This window comes from Neofelis nebulosa, chromosome 16 (genome assembly GCF_028018385.1).
Source record: "Neofelis nebulosa isolate mNeoNeb1 chromosome 16, mNeoNeb1.pri, whole genome shotgun sequence".
In the NCBI taxonomy this organism is placed as follows: domain Eukaryota; kingdom Metazoa; phylum Chordata; class Mammalia; order Carnivora; family Felidae; genus Neofelis; species Neofelis nebulosa.
The window spans coordinates 18,287,655-18,308,105 of record NC_080797.1 but is presented as its reverse complement, the minus strand read 5'-3'; the positions used below and the strand labels follow the sequence as shown (position 1 = coordinate 18,308,105).

The 20,451-nt window shown below is 50.1% G+C and overlaps 1 protein-coding gene across 3 annotated transcripts in view; it reads right to left on the bottom strand.

Moving 5' to 3' along the window:
* Positions 1 to 8,046, bottom strand: part of PRPSAP1 (phosphoribosyl pyrophosphate synthetase associated protein 1) — a 28,360-nt gene extending 20,314 nt beyond the window's left edge. Inside the window, exons 1-2 of one of the 3 annotated variants that reach the window (XM_058704832.1) lie at positions 7,410 to 8,046; positions 2,704 to 2,756 (exon numbers count right to left, since the gene is read on the bottom strand). In XM_058704832.1, coding sequence (XP_058560815.1) covers positions 2,704 to 2,756; positions 7,410 to 7,579 — 223 coding nt within the window. In that variant the 5' untranslated portion in view covers positions 7,580 to 8,046. Of the gene's footprint in view, positions 1 to 2,703; positions 2,757 to 5,997; positions 6,173 to 7,409 lie in introns of those variants that run through there. The other 2 variants (XM_058704833.1, XM_058704834.1) reach the window with 2 other exon arrangements.
* Positions 8,047 to 20,451: the final 12,405 nt, after the last annotated feature.

Here is a 20,451-nt window from a genome sequence, read left to right as displayed (position 1 = left end):
GCTTCATCTCAGGAGCTCCCCAGATGCCATCACCATAAATTAAAATTGTCACTGCTAGGGGCGCCTGGGTGGCGCAGTCGGTTAAGCGGCCGACTTCAGCCAGGTCACGATCTCGCGGTCCGTGAGTTCGAGCCCCGCGTCAGGCTCTGTCTGGGCTGATGGCTCGGAGCCTGGAGCCTGTTTCCGATTCTGTGTCTCCCTCTCTCTCTGCCCCTCCCCCGTTCATGCTCTGTCTCTCTCTGTCCCAAAAATAAATAAAAAACGTTGAAAAAAAAATTAAAAAAAATAAATAAATAAAATTGTCACTGCTAAACAGACTAGCTCGTCTATCTGCTTTCAGCTTTAGGTTTTTGAATACCAGTATCTCCTGACTTGTCTTGACGGTAGATGAAGTTTTTAAAGTCACCAAGTAGAAAGTTACTAAGTGCGGGGGCGCCTGGCTGGCGCAGTCGAGCGCGCGACGCTTGACTTCAGGGTCGTGAGTTTGAGCCCCACGTGGGGCGTTGAGATTACTTAAATAAATAAAACTTTTAAAAAAAGTTACTAAGGGGCACAGTGACTCTTGATCTCAGCTCAGGTCATGATATCACAGTTCATGAGTTCGAGCCCCACGTCAGGTTCCGTGCTGATGGCGCGAAGCCTGCTTAGGATTCTGTCTCTCCCTCTCTCTCTGCCCCTTCCCCACTTGTTCTCTCTCTCAAAATAAATTAATAAACTTAAAAAAAAACAATAAATTAATAAACTTAAAATAAAAACCAAGTTTCTAAGTGTGGAAGCGGGATGAAGGATATCTGGGGGTTAACATATTTTTTAAATGCTTATTTATTTTTAAGAGACAGAGAGACAGAGTGCAAGTGAGGGAGGGGCCGAGAAACAGGGAGTCACAGAATCCGAAGCAGGCTCCAGGCTCTGAGCTGTCAGCACAGAGCCCGACGCAGGGCTTGAACTGTGAGATCACGACCTGAGCCGAAGTCAGACGTTTAACCGACTGAGCCACCCAGGCGCCCCAGTTCCAAATTATTTTACGTTAACTTGTCTTCACAGGGCATTGTACGGCCTGAAGTACACAGCCTCACTAGATTTACGATGCAGCACTCCTAGGACACGGGTGATCAGCAAAGTGCTTTTTTTTTTTTTTTTTTAAATTTTTTTTTTCAACGTTTTTTAATTTATTTTTGGGACAGAGAGAGACAGAGCATGAACGGGGGAGGGGCAGAGAGAGAGGGAGACACAGAATCGGAAACAGGCTCCAGGCTCCGAGCCGTCAGCCCAGAGCCTGACGCGGGGCTCGAACTCACAGACCACGAGATCGTGACCTGGCTGAAGTCGGACGCTTAACCGACTGCGCCACCCAGGCACCCCAGATCAGCAAAGTGCTTTGAAGCGTTATCATTTAATGTCACAATTTTCCACGGAAACTCAGAGGGCAGCAAAAATGGGTTACCAACCCAGGATGAGAGTCTACAAGATAACTGAGAAAAAAAATTAGGCTGAAAGAACTCAAAGCTGGGTTTGTTTGGTTTGTTTTTTATTTTTATTTATTTATTTTTTTGATTTTTTTTTTTTTACATGTATTTATTTCTGAGAGACACAGAGAGAGACAGAGCACAAGTAGGGGAGGGGCAGAGAGAGAGGGAGACACAGAATCCGAAGCAGGCTCCAGGCTCTGAGCCATCAGCACAGAGCCTGATACAGGGCTCGAACTCACGAACAGTGAAATCATGACCTGAGCTGAAGTTAGACGCTCAACCGACTGAGCCACCCAGGCGCCCCTGGTTTGTTTTTTAATTTTTTTTTTTTTTTTTTTTTTTTACATTTATTCATTTTTGAGAGGCAGAGAGATACTGCACAAGTGGGGAGGGGCAGAGAGAGGAGACAGAATCCAAAGCAGGCTCCAGGCTCTGTGCAGACGGACATGGGGCTCAAACTCAAACCGCGTGAGATCATGACCTGAGCCGAAGTCGGACGTCAAAACTGGTTTTTTTAAAAAGTCATTACTACCTGGTACCAGATTGCTCTAGATGCCATTTGATGACATAAGGAGACACAGATGTAAAGGGCATTTAGCAAACATAGCCCAATATAGGAGAGAAAACATATTCTTTACATCTCTCCTTTTTTCACTGTGAAATGACAAGACAGTCACATTATCCTGGAAACAGGGGAAGGAGACTTTAAGAAAGAGAACAAAGAAAGAAAGATTTAGAGGCAAGTAGTGAATGATCTTAAAGAAAAATGTTTTCATGTTACACGGGAATAGTATCAGCCTTTTAAAAACATGTCAGTTGAAGGGCTCCTGGGTGGCTCAGTTAAGTGTCCAACACAGGTCATGATCTCACGGTTCGTGAGTTCAAGCCCCACGTCGGGCTCTGTGCTGACAGTGTGGGGCCTGCTTAGCAATCTGTTTTCCTCTCTCTGCTCCTCCCCCACTTACATGTGCTCTTTCTTCCTAAAAAAGGGGAAAAAAAAAATAGACCAACGATTGATTTTGGCTCCAGTCATGATCTCATGTTTCCTGAGTTCGAGCCCCATGTGAGACTCTGCACTGAAGCATGAAGCCCGCTTGGAATTCTCTCTCTCTCCCTCTGTTCTTCCCCCTCTTGCTCTCTCTCCAAAGTAAATAAACATTAAAAAGAAAAACCCACGTCAGATGACTAAACAGTTTAGAGAACAAAGGATGTTTAAGAAATCATTTTCACTTACCTCCATTGGTCTCTTGATAGACCACAGATTTCCCCAATTCCGCACCAAGACGCCTATGGCGGGGGGGGGGGGGGGGGGGGGGGGGGGGAGGTAAAGGCAATAAGCTCTTTAAAAAAAAAACACTTCAGTTCCTATGTGTATGTTTAACAAAAAGGCTAAAATAACTAGACTAGCATTCTTTCCCCAAAACCCAGAAAAGTTCAGAAAGTTTAATGCATTAAGAACCACACACCCTCCACTGTTCCACAAGCAGCTTCAAGGGCCCACCATTTTGTAACACACTGCTCAACCGGGGGGGGGGGGGGGGGGGGGAGGGGAATCCACAGCCAAAGTTTAATGTCTAGTTCATTGTTTTCTGAATAACGGTCTTGGAAAACCATTCCCAAACAGACGCGTGGCTACCAACACCGATTCCAAAACCACGAGTCACAGGTAAATGCAATGGCCAAAAGCGAATAGACTCCAGTGCCATTAACCAAATGCAGTGTGAATGTTGCTTGGGATCCTGATTAGAATAAACTAGGAACAAAAAGCCATTTTTGACACAGGGGAGGGAACTATGAACAAGGGCTTGATACTAAATGATATTAAGGAATTAATGATGTCATAGGTTTTGCTTTTTTTTTTTTTAAAGATGTTTATGTAATCTCTATACCCTCTGTGAGGTTCGAACTCACAGCCCCAAGATCAAGAATTACACGCTCCACTGACTGAGCCAGTCAGGTGCCCCATCATAGGTTTTCCTGGTTATCAGGTAGCATTACCACTTTAGTGAGTGAAATGCTATGATGTGAGGGGGGAATCTGTTTAGAAATACTCCAGCCGCACACGCAGGACAGCGAGGAAGGCCGCTGGGTAGAGGAGGTTGTGGCTTTCCGGGGCTTTGAGGAAACGTCAGATGCAAGGCCTTCTGGCCAAGTGTCTGAGAGTTTAGACTGTGGAGGATTCTTATATCCTAGCGGGCTGCAGCCTTCTCCCCAGGTTGCTGCGGCGGAACCAAGAAAGAAGGCATAGGCAAATTTCTACAGAAATTATGATTCCCTGAGAGATTCTGAGGTGAAGACGGCTGGTGCCTCTCGGGGTGCAAAGTGGTTTTGGAATGTAAAGAATTTTTTCGGGTTGGGTTCCATGGAAGTTTGTCACTGACCTGGGTTTCCTAACTATGAAACACGGATATTGGGGTATGAAATAGTTTCTCTTGATAAGCAAAGAACTAACAAATACTGTGCACAGTATAAATAAATAGAATTATTCCAGTCAAGTCTACAATAGGATATTATTCAGCCTTAAAAAGGAATGAAATTCTGATACATGCTATAATATAGATGAACCCTGAAAAAATGATTCTAAGTAAAAGAAGTCAGACACAAAAAGACAAATATTGCATGATTGCATTTATAAGAGGTACTTAAGAAGAGGCAAATTCAGACACAGAAAGGAGAACAGAAATGACCAGGGATTGGAAGGGAAGGGATCGGGGAGTTAGTGTTTTAAGGGTATGGAGTTTCTGTTCCGGATGATGAAAAAGTTCTGGAAATGGATACTGGTGACAGCTACACAACACTGTAGATGTATTTACTGAGTTGTACTGAGTTGTACGCTTAAAATGGTTAAATGGTGTGGTGCTGGGGTGGCTCAGCTGGTTAAGCGTCTGACCTCAGCTCACATCATGATCTCGTGGTTTGTGGGTTCGAGCCCCGTGTTGGGGCTGACAGCTCACAGCCTGGAGCCTTCTTTGGATTCTGTGTCTCCCTTGCTCTCTGCCCCTCCCCTGTTCGCACTCTGTCTCCATCTCTCTCTCAAAAACTGAATAAACATTAAAAATATTTTCAGGGGCGCCTGGGTGGCGCAGTCGGTTAAGCGTCCGACTTCAGCCAGGTCACGATCTCGCGGTCCGTGAGTTCGAGCCCCGCGTCAGGCTCTGGGCTGATGGCTCGGAGCCTGGAGCCTGTTTCCGATTCTGTGTCTCCCTCTCTCTCTGCCCCTCCCCCGTTCATGCTCTGTCTCTCTCTGTACCAAAAATAAATAAAAAACGTTGAAAAAAAAAAAAAATTTTAAAAAAAAAAAAAAATAAAAAAAAAAAATAAAAATATTTTCAAAAAAAGGTTAAATAAATGGTACATTTTAAGTTATGTACATTTTACTGTAATTAAAAAAAAAAAAATCCTTGGGGGGTACCTGGCTGGCTCAGTCGGTACAGCAAGCAACTCTTGACCTCCGGGTCATGAGTTCAAGTCCCACATTGGGTATGGAGCTTAGTTCACATTTTTTTTTTTTTTAAGTTTATTTATTTTGAGAGACAGAGAGAGCATGTGTGCAGGAGCAGGGGAGGGGCAGAGAGGGAGAGAATCCCAAGCAGGATCCCTACCATCAGCATGGAGCCTGATGTGGGGCTTGAACTCATGAACCCTGAGATTATTATCTGAGCCAAAATCGAGAGCCAGATGCTTAACCGACTGAGCCACCCAGGCATCCCTAGAGCTTAGTTTAATAAAAAAAGAAGAATCTAGCCCCCCCAAAAGTGAGAGATAGGTAAAGTAAATGAAATAAGACTAACAAAAAGTTGTTAAATTGAAGCTAGATGAAGGGGGTTAATTATAACACGTATGTAACTTACACACATCCTGGGAATCGAGCACACCTAACTTTTCTACTGATTCAAGTGTATACCCAAAAGTATTTGAAAATCGCTGCTTGGAAGTTCAGATCCAAAAGCAGTCATGGAAATAAAATATTCTAACGTCAGGGACCTTCGCGCTTTGCTCAGTGGTAAAAGCCTTTTTTCAAATAAAATCTTACTCAGAAACTCAACATACGAAACAGATAAAGGAAGTATTTACAAATATTATTTACAGTAATTTAAAACATTTCTGGGGGTGCCTGGGTGTCTTCAGTCGGTTGAGCGTCCGACTTTGGCTCAGGTCATGATCTCGTAGTTGACGAGTTCGAGCCCCGCGTGGGGCTCCGTGCTGACAGCTCAGAGCCTGGAGCCTGCTTTGGATTCTGTCTTCCTCTCTCTCTGCCCCTCCCCACTCATGTTCTGTCTCTCTCTGTCTCAAAAATAAATATAACCATTAAAAAAAAATTTTTTTAATAAAAAAATAAAAATAAAACACTTCTGGGGGCGCCTGGCTGGCTCAGTCTGAAGAGCATGGGACTCTTGATCCCAATTAGGGTCGTGAGGTTGAGACCCACATTGGGGGTAGTGATTACATGAAAATTAAAATCTTTAAGCATTTCTGGAACAAGGCAGAGAAGAATCTATCATTAAAACAAAAAAGCAAAACCACTGACCTTTTAAATGTGCCCTCCTCCATCTGCTTTCTTTCAGCAAGGTCACTGTGGTGAATTTGACCCAAAACAAACATGAGCTTTATATTTAAAGTTAGCATTTTAGTTGGCCTCAAAAAGCCAACATTTATCAGGGGTTAGAAACAGAAACTAGGTAGTAGAGAGGATTTACTCTTCTAATCTCACTTCAAACCCCCAACTGAAAAGAAAATAGGCATTGCTGAGAAAATAGGACTGAAGTTTCCCTCCGACATTTCCATCTAGAATCCAAAATTATATCCTTGCAATTATTCATCAACTCTGAAAAATCCAGAGAAACTCTAATGTAAAACTGTTTCAAGATATAAAAATGACTTTAAACGTTAAAAAAGCAAGCTATTCATTTTATACCTTAGATTTGTAACAAGTTTATCTGGAAAGGGTTCCGAAGGCTCTTCCTTTGCATTAGAGCTCTGGGACTCTCCAAGAGCCAACTAGAAAAGAGTTATTATTCCGAGGGCCACTGTGAGCCTCTGCTCAGCTACAAGCTTTATCTACATGATTTTGTTCCTGCTCACGATGTTCCTGCCCGGTAGATAACAACGCCGTCCCTATCTTACCGATGGAATTCAGGAAAATCAAGTCTCTTGCCCAGGGCCACAGGGTTAGTAAGTGGCAAGACTGGGGAAAGACATCTCAGAGCTGTCAGACCCCAGAAGCCACTTGAGATCACAGGCTTCCTTGGGTTAAAAACACACGGAAAGGCAAAGAGCTCCTTTCAAATGACTGCTCGAATCCAAAGCTCACTTAAGAAAATACGGTTAGACTTCTTTCTTTCTTTCTTTCTTTTTTTTCGGTTAGACTTATTTCTATGACCAACTCTGACAAATCTGCTCCCCTGCAGTTGTCCCGTCCTCGCTGCTCTCTCCGCCACCCCGGCTAGGGTTGGTGCACCCGGCGCCTGCCACCTGCAAGGCCCTCCCGCCGCCCCCCGCCCCCGCGCAGCCCCCCTTCCGGGCGCAGCGCCCCCCATCGCCGGGTCAGCGTGTTATAGCCCGGGGACCTGCGGGCCTCGGGCCCACCGAGGAGACCGGGGAGTGGCGACGACCCGGCTCCGAGGTCAACTCCCACTGTGGGGCAGGGGGCCGCACCCAGGGTCCCCCTCCGGGCCCTCTCTGCGGGGCGACGGCAGCCTCGCCCCTGCCCGGGAAGTGGGAGTGGGGCGAGCGGTGCCGCGCAGCCGGCGCGGGGAGAAGTCAGAGTCCGCCGATCGCGTCGCGGGTGCAGAATGGCCACCCGCAAGGGTCGGTCCGGCCCGGAACAGGCCGGCCCGCGGCTCCGCGGCCCGGGTGCAGGGCGGCGCCGAGAGGAAGGGGCGTCGGGACGCCCCCCCCCCCGCCCCCGCCACGGCCAGGGGCCCCGCCCCGCCCCCTTACTCGGTTATGCGCTTGGCCAGCTCGGTGCAGGCGGCCGTGGAGTTGGCCGAGAAGACCCGGTAGCCGGTGCGGGCGGCGTTCATGGCCGGGCGGGCGGCGGGGCTGGCTCGCGGGGCGCGGAGAGTCGAGGACGCCGAGAGCGGGGGCAGCAGCAGCAGCTTCTTGGGCATCGTCCGGCCCGAGGCGCGGTTACAGCCGGCCGGCGCGGGGCGGCGCCCGGAGCGGCTGCGGCTGAGGCGGCCGCGAGGCCGGGGATCCGGCTGGGGAAGGGGAGAGGCCCGAGACCCCCACGTCCACGTACGCGAGGCCACCAAGGGCCGGGGCAGAACCCACGCTCGTGGCGACCGGCGTTGCAGCCGCCTCAGAGCCAGTGGCGAGGCCGCCGCCCCCTCTGGGAATTGGAGAGGCGCCGGCTAGAGCGCCCGCGGAGCCGCCATCTCAGATGAGGGCAGGGCGGTGGGCCACTCTTTGAAAGCTTGTTCTGCCGAGAGGAGGCTCGCGGATCGCCCCGCCGCTTGCCTTTGTCGCTCCCACGGGAGCTCTTTTGCGCTCACGTTCCGGGGCGGTGCGGCCTGACTTGGTAGTGGTCCCCGCCGTTTCCAGCTCTTCTGCCAGGATCCAAAATGTCTGCGTCCGAGGAGGGTGACCATCTAGCTCCGCGCCTCTATGCTAACACAGCCAGAGCGCCCAGCTGGGATTGATTTGAAAAGCGGAGGGCGGGGTTGTTTTCCGCCGGTCGCGGGCACTGCTGAAACGCCCCCGAGGCGGTGTGTGTCCCGGAGCCTGATCTTTATTCCCCAAACGGACCCTAGCCTCGTATCTGCACTTGAGGCAAAGTTCCCTGAGCGGGTCAGAGCTACTCCTGCCAATTAGTGCTTTGCTCTCAAGCGCAAAAGCCCTTCTTCCTCCTCTCCCACATGCTCCGGTCCCTCAAAGACCTACTCCGTGTAGCATGGGCTCCGCGGAGTCTCGCTAGATCACCTCAATCAGAGTCAGCCACCCTCCGCCCCCCGGACTGTACCGTGGACGGAACCATGCATAGTTGCTTGTGTTTTGATTTACCGTTGTGAATTCCCAACTAGGAGGTAAACGCTCTTTGGGCAAGATCGCGTGTCACTTAGTGCTTGGGATTGCCCAGGGGCTAGGGCAGTGCTAAGGGCAGTGGGTTCCGGATGCAGGCAATCAGTACGTGTTGAGTAACATCCGAGAAGAAAAGTGAAAATCGAAGGCTTTGAGTCGCTGGTTACCAGCTGCCCCAAGACTAGGGAGGGAGGCAGGTGGAGTGCTGCTCACACGCACAGTGCCAGCTTCTGAAAATGTCTCTTAGGGACTCCCCCTGTTGTAACACTGGGCCAGAGGGAACAGTGGATTGTGACTTCCCACCTCAGGAAGCCTCACGATCCTGAAGATTCAGGATTTGGAGATCTGCGGCAGTCTGATCCACATGTGGCTGGCTCTCCAGAATTACTGCCCCACCCACCCCCTCTCTCCTTGGGGTAGGTTAAATTAAAAAAAAAAAAAAAAAAAAAAAGTATGTGAGCTAAATAGCCTGGGCCAAATTATGGTTAACCATAAGCCTTGTTATCTTCTAGAACAGAAGGAAATCACTTCCTTTCACATTTTCCTATCTATGTCCCCCAGAACCCTTGTACCACCTTCATTTTTTCAGGTCTCCTTGGAACTGTGCTGCTTCCTCTATTCCCGCTGTGACTGATCATAACCTTGAGTTGATTTCCCAGCCAATAAATCCTGGAGTTAACTTTTACCCCCTTCATTCCCCCCCCCCCACCTCCCATTTCTACATCTATCCACTTATCCACACCTTAATGTTTACTGAGCACCTATTTGCCACGCCCTTTTTAGGTGTTTGGGATACTTAAGGAAAAACAAAAAAGCTCCTATCCTGGGGGTACAATCTAGCAGGGGAAGAGGGATAGAAAATGAACAGGGGCTGGGCGCCTGGGGGGCTCAGTCTGTTAAGTGCCTGACTCTTGATTTCGGCTCAGGTACGATCTCCAGGTTTGTGAGTTGGAGCCCCACATCGGGATCTACACTGACAATGTGAAGCCCGCTTGGGATTCTCTCTGCCCCTCCTCTGCTCTCTCCCTCCTTCCCTCCCTCTTTCTCTCTCTCTCAAAATAAATGAATGAATGATTGAATACATACATAAAATAAGCCTAAAAAAATAAAAGCAATTAGATCTTCAAATTTAAAAAAGAAAAATGAACATTTGGGTTATACTGTTGAAAGTTTTGGGGGCACCTAGGTAGCTCAGCTGTTTGAGCATCTGACTCTTGATTTTGGCTCAGGTCATGATCTCTTGGTTCGTGAGATCAAACCCCACACTAGTCTCCACACTGACAGTGGGGAGCCTGCTTGGGATTCTCTCTCTCTCTCTCTCTCTCTCTCTCTCTCTCTGTCTCTCTCTCTGTCCCTCCCTCCCCCTCACTTGCACATGCCTTCTCTCTCTCAAAATAAATAAACATTTTTTAAAAAAGGTTTCCCCAGTTTCTTTTCTTTTTGTAGATTTTTTTTTTAATTTTTTTTTCAACGTTTTTTTTTTTTTTAATTTTTTTTTTCAACGTTTTTTATTTATTTTTGGGACAGAGAGAGACAGAGCATGAACGGGGGAGGGGCAGAGAGAGAGGGAGACACAGAATCGGAAACAGGCTCCAGGCTCCGAGCCATCGGCCCAGAGCCTGACGCGGGGCTCGAACTCACGGACCGCGAGATCGTGACCTGGCTGAAGTCGGACGCTTAACCGACTGCGCCACCCAGGCGCCCCTGTAGATTTTTTTTTTTAAGTAATCTCTACACCCATGTGGGACTCGAACTCACAACCCTGAGATCAAGAGCTCATACCCTACTGACTGAAACAGCCAGGTACCCTCCCCCCCCCCAACTCCCATTTCTTTTCTTTTCTTTTTTTTTAAACTTTTTAAAATGTTTATTATTGTTGAGAGAGAGACAGAGACAGAAACGGAATGTGAGTGGGGGAGGGGCAGAGAGAGAGAGAGAGAGAGAGAGAGAGAGGGAGACACAGAATCCAAAACAGGCTCCAGGCTCTGAGCTGTCAGCACAGAACCCGATATGGGGCTTGAACCCACGGACCCACAGACCCCGAGATTATGACCTGAGCCGAAGGCAGAGGCTTAACTGACTGAGCCACCCAGGCGCCCCTCTTCCAGCATTTTTAACCCACCCTCCACATCTGCGCCCCAGATCCCCTGGTTAAAGGTCTCTGGGGCTTTCCACTGCCTGCAAGATGGAACTTCTCAGCCAGATCTGGCCTAGGTCTCCGAGCCCAGCTTCTGTTTCCCACTGTAGGCCACGCTCTGGGTGTGTGGATTCCGGAACAGTTTGCCACTTGTTGAAAATAATGTAGTTTCTCATGGCTGAGAAACTTTGCAGTTGCCACTGTGATTTCTTCTTCTTCTTCTTTTTAAGTTTATTTATTTGTTTTGAGAGAGACAGAGACACTGTGAGTGGGGAGGGGCACAGAGAAAATCCCAAGGGGGCTCATGAGAGTCACGAAACTCTGAGATGACGACTCTGTCCTATGTGTCTCATGCTACTTTCTGCTGGGTTACTTGGAGCCTTGCCACGGATATGTACGGTTTAGGAGTCAGTCTGCAACTGCAAAATAATTTGTTCGCGGAACTGTGCGGTTCGGGCCTCTCCGAGAATTTGCCCCCTGGAGTCCCAGCCACTTTGGTGGCTCAGATTCTGACATCTGTCTCTTCAGCTAAAACTGCTGCTTTCTGCTTGGACTTTGCTGACCCTGGTTCACCCCCGCAGTGTGGACATCAAGACGCCCTCAGGGCAAAGGCCAAGTGACTGGCAACTTTCTTCAGTGACTTTGCCCCCATTAAGGATCCCAGCTCTCAAGCCTTCTCTTCCCTGGGTGCTCTGTAGTGCTGTCTATTGAACAGGAGTTTCGTATGTTTGTCCAGCTTTTATTAGGTGGAGAGATTAGTTTGGTACCAGCTTCTCTGTCATGGGTGGAACCAGAAGTCCTGAGTGTCTTTGGACGTGACATCTGGACTCAGAAGGCCCATTCCCAAGATCATGCAACCTGAAAGCTCCTTCTTCTTCTTCTTCTTTTTTTTTTTTAATGTTTATTCACTTTTGAAAGAGAGAGAGAGTGTGTGTGTGTCTGAGTGGGGAAAGGGCAGGCGCACGGAATCTGAAGCAGGCCCCAGGCTCTGACCTGTCAGCACAGAGCCCGACGCGGGGCTCGAACTCACGAACCGTGAGATCATGACCTGAGCCGAAATCAAACGCTCAACCTACTGAGCCACCCAGGCACCCTTGGAAAGCTCCTTCTTATGCTTGAAGACTCTGCTCCGGCCTTTCCTTTCCTTTGCTGGTCCTGGCCTCTTGTCCTCATCCTCCGTGTGACAGGAGGGCTGACCCTGGGGGCTCCCGGATCCCCTGGCTTGCGCCAGCTTCGGCCAATGGGAGGTGTGGGCGGGAGGCTGGAGGTGGAAGGAAGGAAGAAGCCGGGGTATTTCTTCCCTTGGTCTCTGCCCCGCGGGTGTCCCCAGCATCAGTCGCCCCGCCCCCACGTCTCCAGTGCCTATCAGACATGACCTCCAAGCTTTTGGCAGCTACCCTTTGAGTGTCCCCGGGGGGTCTGGCCTTCATCCCCACCAGCTGTTGTGCCGGGTTGCCTCACTGCCCCCCTGGCTGGTTCCGTGCCTGGGCCCCGCCACCTTGGCACCTGCTGCACATAAGCGTCCAATAGATGCTTTGTCAGAAAGGGGAGAGCCAGGCCCTCGCAGGGGACCCCTCTCCCGGCACCGCCCGGGCTTTGCAGCAATTCTGGGGTGGCTGCTGCTCCCACCGGGCCCTCCCTGGGGTGTCACGCCTCAGCATCACGTGTGCCCGGTGGTCTTGGCTATGGTCCGGTTTATTGTCCCCTATTTCCCAGGTAGCTACGTCCTCCTTCCGAGGGGCGGTCATGTTCAAATCACTGTGGAACATTCGTTCTGTTTGGCTCCCGGGCTGATGCTTCCCCGGCAGCATCTCGGGGGCATCCCTGAGGATAGGAGTGAAGTGCCCCCACGGCCCAGAGAAAGAACACCAGGGCTGAAGGGCAACTACTACTTTTAAGTCTTTTTTTTAATGCTTATTTTTTAATTTTTTTTTTTTTAATGTTTTTAATTTATTTTTGGGACAGAGAGAGACAGAGCATGAACGGGGGAGGGGCAGAGAGAGAGGGAGACACAGAATCGGAAACAGGCTCCAGGCTCCGAGCCATCAGCCCAGAGCCTGACGCGGGGCTCGAACTCACGGACCGCGAGATCGTGACCTGGCTGAAGTCGGACGCTTAACCGACTGCGCCACCCAGGCGCCCCTTTAATGCTTATTTTTGAGAGAGAGAGAGAGAGAGAGAGAGAATCCAAAGCAGACCCCCAGGCTCCAAGCTGTCAGCACAGAGCTCGGCGCGGGGCTCGAACCCACAAACTGTGAGATCACGGGGGGCGCCTGGGTGGCTCAGTCAGTTGAGTGTCGGAATCTCGACTTCAGCTCAGGTCTCGATCCCAGGGTTGTGGGATCGAGCCCCAGGTTGGACTCCATGCTGAGCGTGGATTAAAATTCTCTCTCTCTCCTTCTGCCCCTCCCCAGTTCACTCTCTTGCTGTCTCTAAAAACAAATTAAAATTAAAAAAATTTACAAAACCGATCTGTATTTCTGTGCAAAGTACGAGCTGCCAGGTCTCAAGCACTCAGATATCCTCACTGCTCACGCAACTGGGGTTTCAGACTGCAACCCCTGCAGGTCACAACCCGGAAAAGCCGGGGAGTGAAAACCCAGCCCCTCACTGCTCCCTGGGGACAACACTGTCTCCCAGGGCTCCCCGGCTGTCCTCGGCCATAACCTGTGCAGTCACACAGCCCCCCTTTGCCATCTTCTTTCTCTTCCTGTGTCCCCCCCATTGCTGCTTCCTGGCTTTGCTTCCCACGTAAACCACTCACACGTTCTTGTCTCAGTGCCTGCTTCTGGGCGGCCTCAAGCTAAGACAAGGTTGTACCTACAAAGCTTCTGCTCATTTCTTTCTTCCTTGGGCAAATTCCTAAGGGTCTGCAACGGTTCATTTGATGTATCAATTTGGCTGCCCATCCATGGTGCCCAGGATGAACATTTGAATTGATGGATTCTGAGTAGATTACCTTCTGTCATGTGGGTGGGCCACATCTAATCAGCTGAAGGTCTGAAGAGAACACAGATTGACCTCCTGGAGCAAAAGGGAATTCTGCCAGCAGCTGGTCTTTGGACTCAAACTGCACCTCTTTCTTGAGTCTCCAGTTGGCCAGCCTCCCCCCATCAGTCGTGGATGTACATATATATACAATGATATATACACAATGCTTGTACCGTATATAACGTTGGCTCTGTTTCTCTGGAGAACTGTCACTAATACAGGGTCTGAAGTTAGGAGAGAGGGGCCTCTGCTCATTTTGTAAAGAATGTCCTCTTTGGGGGCGCCTGGGTGGCTCAGTCGGTTGAGCGGCCGACTTCAGCTCAGGTCATGATCTCGCGGTCTGTGAGTTCGAGCCCCGCGTCGGGCTCTGTGCTGACAGCTCAGAGCCTGGAGCCTGTTTCAGATTCTGTGTCTCCCTCTCTCTGCCCCTCCCCCGTTCATGCTCTGTCTCTCTCTGTCTCAAAAATAAATAAAAGTTAAAAAAAAATTAAAAAAAAAATAAAAGCATCGTGATTTAAAAAAAAAAAAAAAAAAAAAAGAATGTCCTCTTTGAAGTTGGAAGGGAGACTTGACCAGTTTCAAGTTTTGTTGGTTTGTTTGTTTCTCTGGCAGACCTGGCTCATCCTTAGGTCCCAGATCTGCTGAACGTTTCCTGCAGGAACAAAACAGCTCTGGTCAGCACAAAATGACGTTCCCCATATTCAGACCAATTTCAATTTTCAAGTCTAAAAACAATGCTGCCGCTGTTGAATGGGCTGCAGGTTCAGCAGGAGCGGTAGAAACGTGATCTCCTCTGTTCTTACAAATGTGTAGACCAAGGGGGCACGGGTTCAGATTGGACGGGAAGACTTGGCCAAGAATGGTCTGGACAAGACAAAGAGAGGTATGTCTGGGATTGCTCAGCCTTCTCCCCCGAGGGACGGGCAAGGTCATCTCTGCAACCAAAGAGAACATTTCGGGCAACGATGCGGGACTTTTGCCTCCACCTTACGCCGCTCCAACTTGAACTTGGGAAAAATACGAGGCCTTTCTCTGTTTTCGTTCCACGAGCAGGCCTCAGCAAGCTGAGAAGGAATGATCTTTATTTCTAAAAATAATACCAACTTGGATCTCTGAGCCGAATCTCGCAACGGGGCACCAGAAACCATGCTGGGGCAAGAGCAAAATATTGAGCAGAGCCAAGCACGCAGGGAGTGACCCTTCCCAACTTCTGCAAGGACAGTGGTAGCGGGAGGCTGCTGGGATGGCCGCTGGAAAACCCGAAATGGAATCTCAGTGCAGGGTGTTCAGTAGGACAGAAGCCACCTATCTATGATGGGGTTTTCAGTAGCTCTTGGTGGAGGCCTTTGGAGGCACGTACAGGATCTCACAAATACCCATACATCATCGAAGACTTTGGTTCAAGTAGAAACCATCTGGTGCTTTCTAGTGCCTTCTAGAGCTTCTGCAGGAGCTCCTGCCAAACAAGAGAAGATTCCTTGCCCACATCACCAGATTTCTAGCAGCACTGGCAAGATGGGATCAAAGAGAGACATGGAGTGGGGAGAGAAGCCAGGGGCAGAAGAGGCTGAGAGGGTAGGAGATGAACATTAAGGAGACAGGCTATAACAACCCACGGGCCAAATAACTGAGAAAGTCACAAGGTTCCTGCCTTGAAGAATGCCAAATTCCAGGTTCAAGAGGATCTGGGCTCTACAACAGCTAAAATCTGCAAACAGTACAAATGTCCAAGAGTAGCTACGGTCCATTCACAAACTGGGACTTTATTGGGGTGGGAGAGAGAAAGAGAGAGAGAGGGAGAGAGAGAGAGAGAGAGAGAGAGAGTGTGTGTGTGTGTGTGTGTGTGTGTAATGTCCCAAGGACTCTCCGCGAGGCCGCGGGTGCACAGAATGGGCATTGTCTTTGGGAACCAGACTCTGGGAGGCAACTCTTATCAGCTGTGTGACCTGGAGAAAATCATTATGTCTTTGCCTCTGTTTTTCTTCTCTACAGTGGGGATAATAACAATTGCTATCTAGAAGGGCTTTGCGATGGTTAAGCTTGTTAATACATGTCAAGCAGTTAAAACGGGGTCTGGCATATATGAGTCATTGAGTGAAGAGAGTTGGAAAGTGTTTACACATACTTATTAGTCAGGAGGCAATCAGGACAAGGAACCACATTCATTATTTTAACAAAGAACACAGAGAATTGGTGAAATGGATATTGCAGGACAAAAATGGCAGAAAGGAGACGCTGGGGGAAGGGAGAGAGAGTAAAGGCAGGGATCAGTGGCCCCACCTCGGCGCCTGGTGACACTGGATTGGAGGAGGAGTGGGACCCTTAGCAGTTGATTTGAAGGTAGGTCTGGGGGCTCTCGGCTGGCTCCGTAGATAGAGCATGCAACCCTTGATCTCAGGGTTGTGAGTTTGAGCCCCACCTTGGGTATAGAGATTACTCAAAAGAAATAAAAATCTTTAGAAATAGACGCACCTGGGCGGCTCAGTCGGTTAAGCTTCCGACTCTTGGTTTCAGCTCAAATCACGATCTCACGGTTCATGGGTTCGAGCCCCGCGTTGGGCTCTGCGCCGATGAGCACGGAGCCTGCTTGGGATCCTCTCTCTCCCCTCTCTCTCTCTCTCTCTCTGCCCCTCCCCCACGCATGTGCACTCTCTCTGTGTCACAAAATAAATAAACACTAAAAAAAAATACTCTGACAAAAAATAATCTTTAAAAATAAAGGTAGGCCCGAATGAAAGTGTGGCGGTAGGTGGGAGGAAACAGGACAGATAGGCACACTGGACTTCGGCATTGGAGAAATGGTGTGGTCCAGCAGCAGCTGTGAGAGTCGGGGCTGAGGGCGAAGAATGTTCTAGGTCAGAGACAGATTGTGGCAGGGGTCCAGTTCCCAGATCCCGGATCCCAAGGTCCTACACATTCTCAGAAGCAGTGGGAGCCGAGAAGATGGTGAGCGAGGACCCGAGATGTCCCAGATGAGAAGAGGGGGAGGCCCTCGCCCCCACAGCAGAGCGTCAGAGCAGGGACGGTTTCGCAGGAGGGAGACGAGTGGTTTGGAGGCTGTGTGGGGAGCCGGTGGGGTGAGGCCAGCTCATCCCTGCCTGTCAGGGCAGGAGGCAGGGCACCCTCTGCCCCCATGAGGGGGCAGCTTTAGGGCCCGAGGCGCCTGCCCTCAGGTGTGGTTTCTACTGGTTCACCTGGGCCGCTCTCCAACCTGCGCACCTGTGTTTCTTCCTCTGTAAACCAGTGCTCACAACACTACCTGCCTTAGGGTTACGAGATGCTGTGTGTGTGACAAGGTGGAGGGAGGGGCCCAGTGGGATCTCTCCTGTTCTCCAAGTATTACCAGACTCCACAACCAAGGAGAAAATGCACCCCAGATTTTAAGTTCAGAAGACTCCAGCTGGTGGGCTAGCTGACCCTATAAACCCTGTGTGTAATCAAGAACTTGGCTGGGGGTGGGGGGTGCGCCTGGGTGGCTCAGTCGGTTAAGCGTCCGACTTCAGCTCGGGTCACGAACTCGTGGTTCATGAGTTCGAACCCCACGTCGGGCTCTGTGCTGAGCACCTGGAGGCTGCTTCGGATTCTGTGTCTCCTCTCTCTCTCTCTCTCTCTCTCTCTCTCTCTGCCCCTCCCCTGCTTGTACTCTGTCTCTCTCTCTCTCTCAAAAAAAATAAATAAACATTAAAAAAAAGAGATTAAAAAAAAAAAAAGAACTTGGCTGGCCTTCGTCCCCAGGTCCTGAGAGGTCACCTCTAAATCCTTGGAATTTCCCGAGAGATAGGAATGTCTGCTATTCATGCTGGGCTCCCCAATCCCGCCAGAGAGTTTGTGATAAACCGCGTGATATGAGCTCAACCTGCCGGCAGGAGAGGGGGCTGGAGACGGCATTCGGACGAAGGTCAGGAAAGGAATCAAAGTGCCTACGTGATGAAACCCCAATAAAAACCCTCCGGTCGCAAAGCTGGAAGGGCCTTCCCGGTTGGCGTTTCTCTGTAGATGGTCACATGACGACGTACAAGAACGTGTGGCTCAGGGGAGCCCTTTGGGAGAGAGTCTCTCGTGGGCCGGCCGGCAGGGCCCCCTCTTGTCCACAGCAAGTCTACAGAGCACTGGGTCTCAACCAGCTTGGTTGCCCCGAGGGACATCTGGCAATGGCTGCAGACATTTTTGGTGGCAAAGCTTGGGAGGACCTACCGGCATCTAGTGGGCAGAGGTCAGAGGTATTGCTCCCCTGTGCACAGGCCAGGCCCCCACGACCAAGAACGATCCAGCCCCCCAAATGTCAATAGCGCGGAGGACGGGGAATCCTGTTCTAGAACATGAGCTAGATGGGCAGCGATGGCCCAGAGCCCGAGGACGACCACAGCACGGCCGCCGGCCAGTCACCGCAGGGAACACGGGTGGTTTTCCACTTCTCTGCTCTCGGCCTCAGCCTCATAGAAGAGCGCACAGAGGAGGGGACACAGTGGCATCAGAGACATGCATGTCCCTGCTTCCTCATGCTGGGGCCTCAGGCCTGACCCGCGTAGGGAAAGGTGGGGGGTAATCCGAGATAAGTTTTGGGTTTGTTTTTTTTTCCACTTATTTTCTGAGACAGAGACAGTGTGAGCAGGGGAAAGGACACAGAGAGAGAGGGAAACAGAGTATCCCGAGCAGACTAGGTGCTGTTAGCACAGAGCCCGATGCAGGGCTCGAACCCACAAAACCGTGAGATCGTGACCTGAGCCGAAGCCAAGAGTCGGGCGCTCAGACCGACTGAGCCGCCCAGGTGCCCCGAGAACGAGTTTAAAGGAACAGATCTTAAACAGCAGAGTCAGGCTGTGTTAGCAACCAGAAAAATGACCGGAAAGCAGACTGAGGTGCCTTAAATGGGGAGCCTTCTTCCCCGGGGGGAAAGGGGGATGTTGACAGGGCACAGCTCGTGGTAGCCGTTCGAGTAAGAGCTTTTGCTGATGTGCACCTTCAACCAGACCCATTTCCTTAGTGAAAGTGGCTGCCCGTGAACGCGGCTCCTCGGCGCGAGTTAGCACACTGCCTGACACAAAATAAAAGCTCGCTAAAGGTTAACCACTTGGAGTAACAGGGAAGTGGGAAATCAGCAGCGTCCGGCAGGGAGAGGGCTTTAAAGATGACTGTTGTCACAGAGACAGCGGGTTTCAGTTAAAGCCCGAAGATCAAGGAAGCCGGGACCTTGACCAACAAGGCACCAGGGTTCCTGAAAACATATTTGAAGGAGTCTCCCCTTCTTCTTCAGATTTTTTATTTTTAAGCAATCTCTATATCCAACGTGGGGCTTGAACTTACAACCCCGAGATCAAGAGTCCCATGCTCCACTGACTGAGCCACTCAGGCGCCCCTGAAGGGGTCTATTCGTAAGCTGCAAACCAGTTTCCTGAAGGGCAAAGCAATTCTCTAAAGTTGCCCCATTTCTTCCTCCCTGAGGTAAGTTACCAGCTCCCCCAAGATGGCGGCCATCAGTTCCTTCTCTCTCTGTAAGCCAACCCTACTCCTCACACCAAAGGGAAGGGGTCCTAATTCCCTCCCCCTGGGATCTGGGCAGGATTTAGTGATTTGCAGGATTTAGTGATTTGCTTGAGCAGGGGAGGGGCAGAGAGAGAGGGAGACACAGAATCTGAAGCAGGCTCCAGGCTCCGAGCTGTCGGCACAGAGCCCCACGCGGGGCTCGAACTCCCAGACTGTGAGATCATGACCTGAGCTGAAGTCGGAACCTTAACCGACTGAGCCCCATGTTCTGGGACTTCTGAGGCTGGGGCATGAGAAGCCTCGTAAGTTCTGCCTCAGTCTCTTGGAATGATTGCTCTTGGGACATTCCCTCTTGGAACCCAGCTGCCATGTCACATGGAGAGACCACAGGGAGTTGCTCTGGCTGACAGCCCCAGCTGAACTCTTTGATGACAGCCAGCCACAACTGTCACCACATGAGAGAGCCATCTCAGACGTTTAGCCCAATGACCCGGTAACCACATGAGTCCCCAAGTGAGAACCACCCATCTGAGCCTAGTCAACCCAGGGTGATCCCAATAAATGATTGCTTCGAGCCACTAAGTTTTTGGGTGATTTATTACTCAGACACAGATAAGCGGAACACTTCCCTAGGGAGTACTTTCAGACACATATGTTCCTTTCTTGGATGAAAAATTAATTGTCTTTCTAGTAATTGCCCAGGAACGGTTCGCACAAGTGGGATATCGGGGCTGATGGAAAGATATAAGTCAAACACCAACACAAGCCCAAGTTCCAGCTTATGTATAGTACCAGCTCATAAGCCAGGTAATCTCTGATGTAAGAGCATTTCATCGACTCCCTTCCCTTCCCCACCCGACGATTTCTTCTTCCTTTCCATTCCTCCATAAATTTCAAACCGCTGTCCCCAGTCATGATAGAAACATAGTCAGGTGCTTGGAAATCTGATTCTGGAAAGAACAGCGTGGCATGGTGGAGGGTGCTGGACACTTCAAGGCTCACATCTGAGGCTTAGCCACCAGGGTGAAGTCTTTAAAGTCCTCATAAAGGGAAGGTAATCTTTCATTTACACACAAGGGAAAACAGAATCCCCTGGTAATTAAATACTAATTAGACATTAAGAAAGTTGTATTACGATTCAACAGGGAAATAAGACTTAACTGAGCTTTTTTTTAAGTTTTTTTTTTTTTTAACGTTTACTTATTCTTGGGGGAGAGAGAGAGAGAGAGACAGAGCACGAGCGGGGGAGGGGCAGAGCAGACACAGAATCCGAAGCAGGTTCCAGGCTCTGAGCTGTCAGCACGGAGCCCGACGCGGTGTTCGAACTCACAACCTGTGAGATCGTGACCC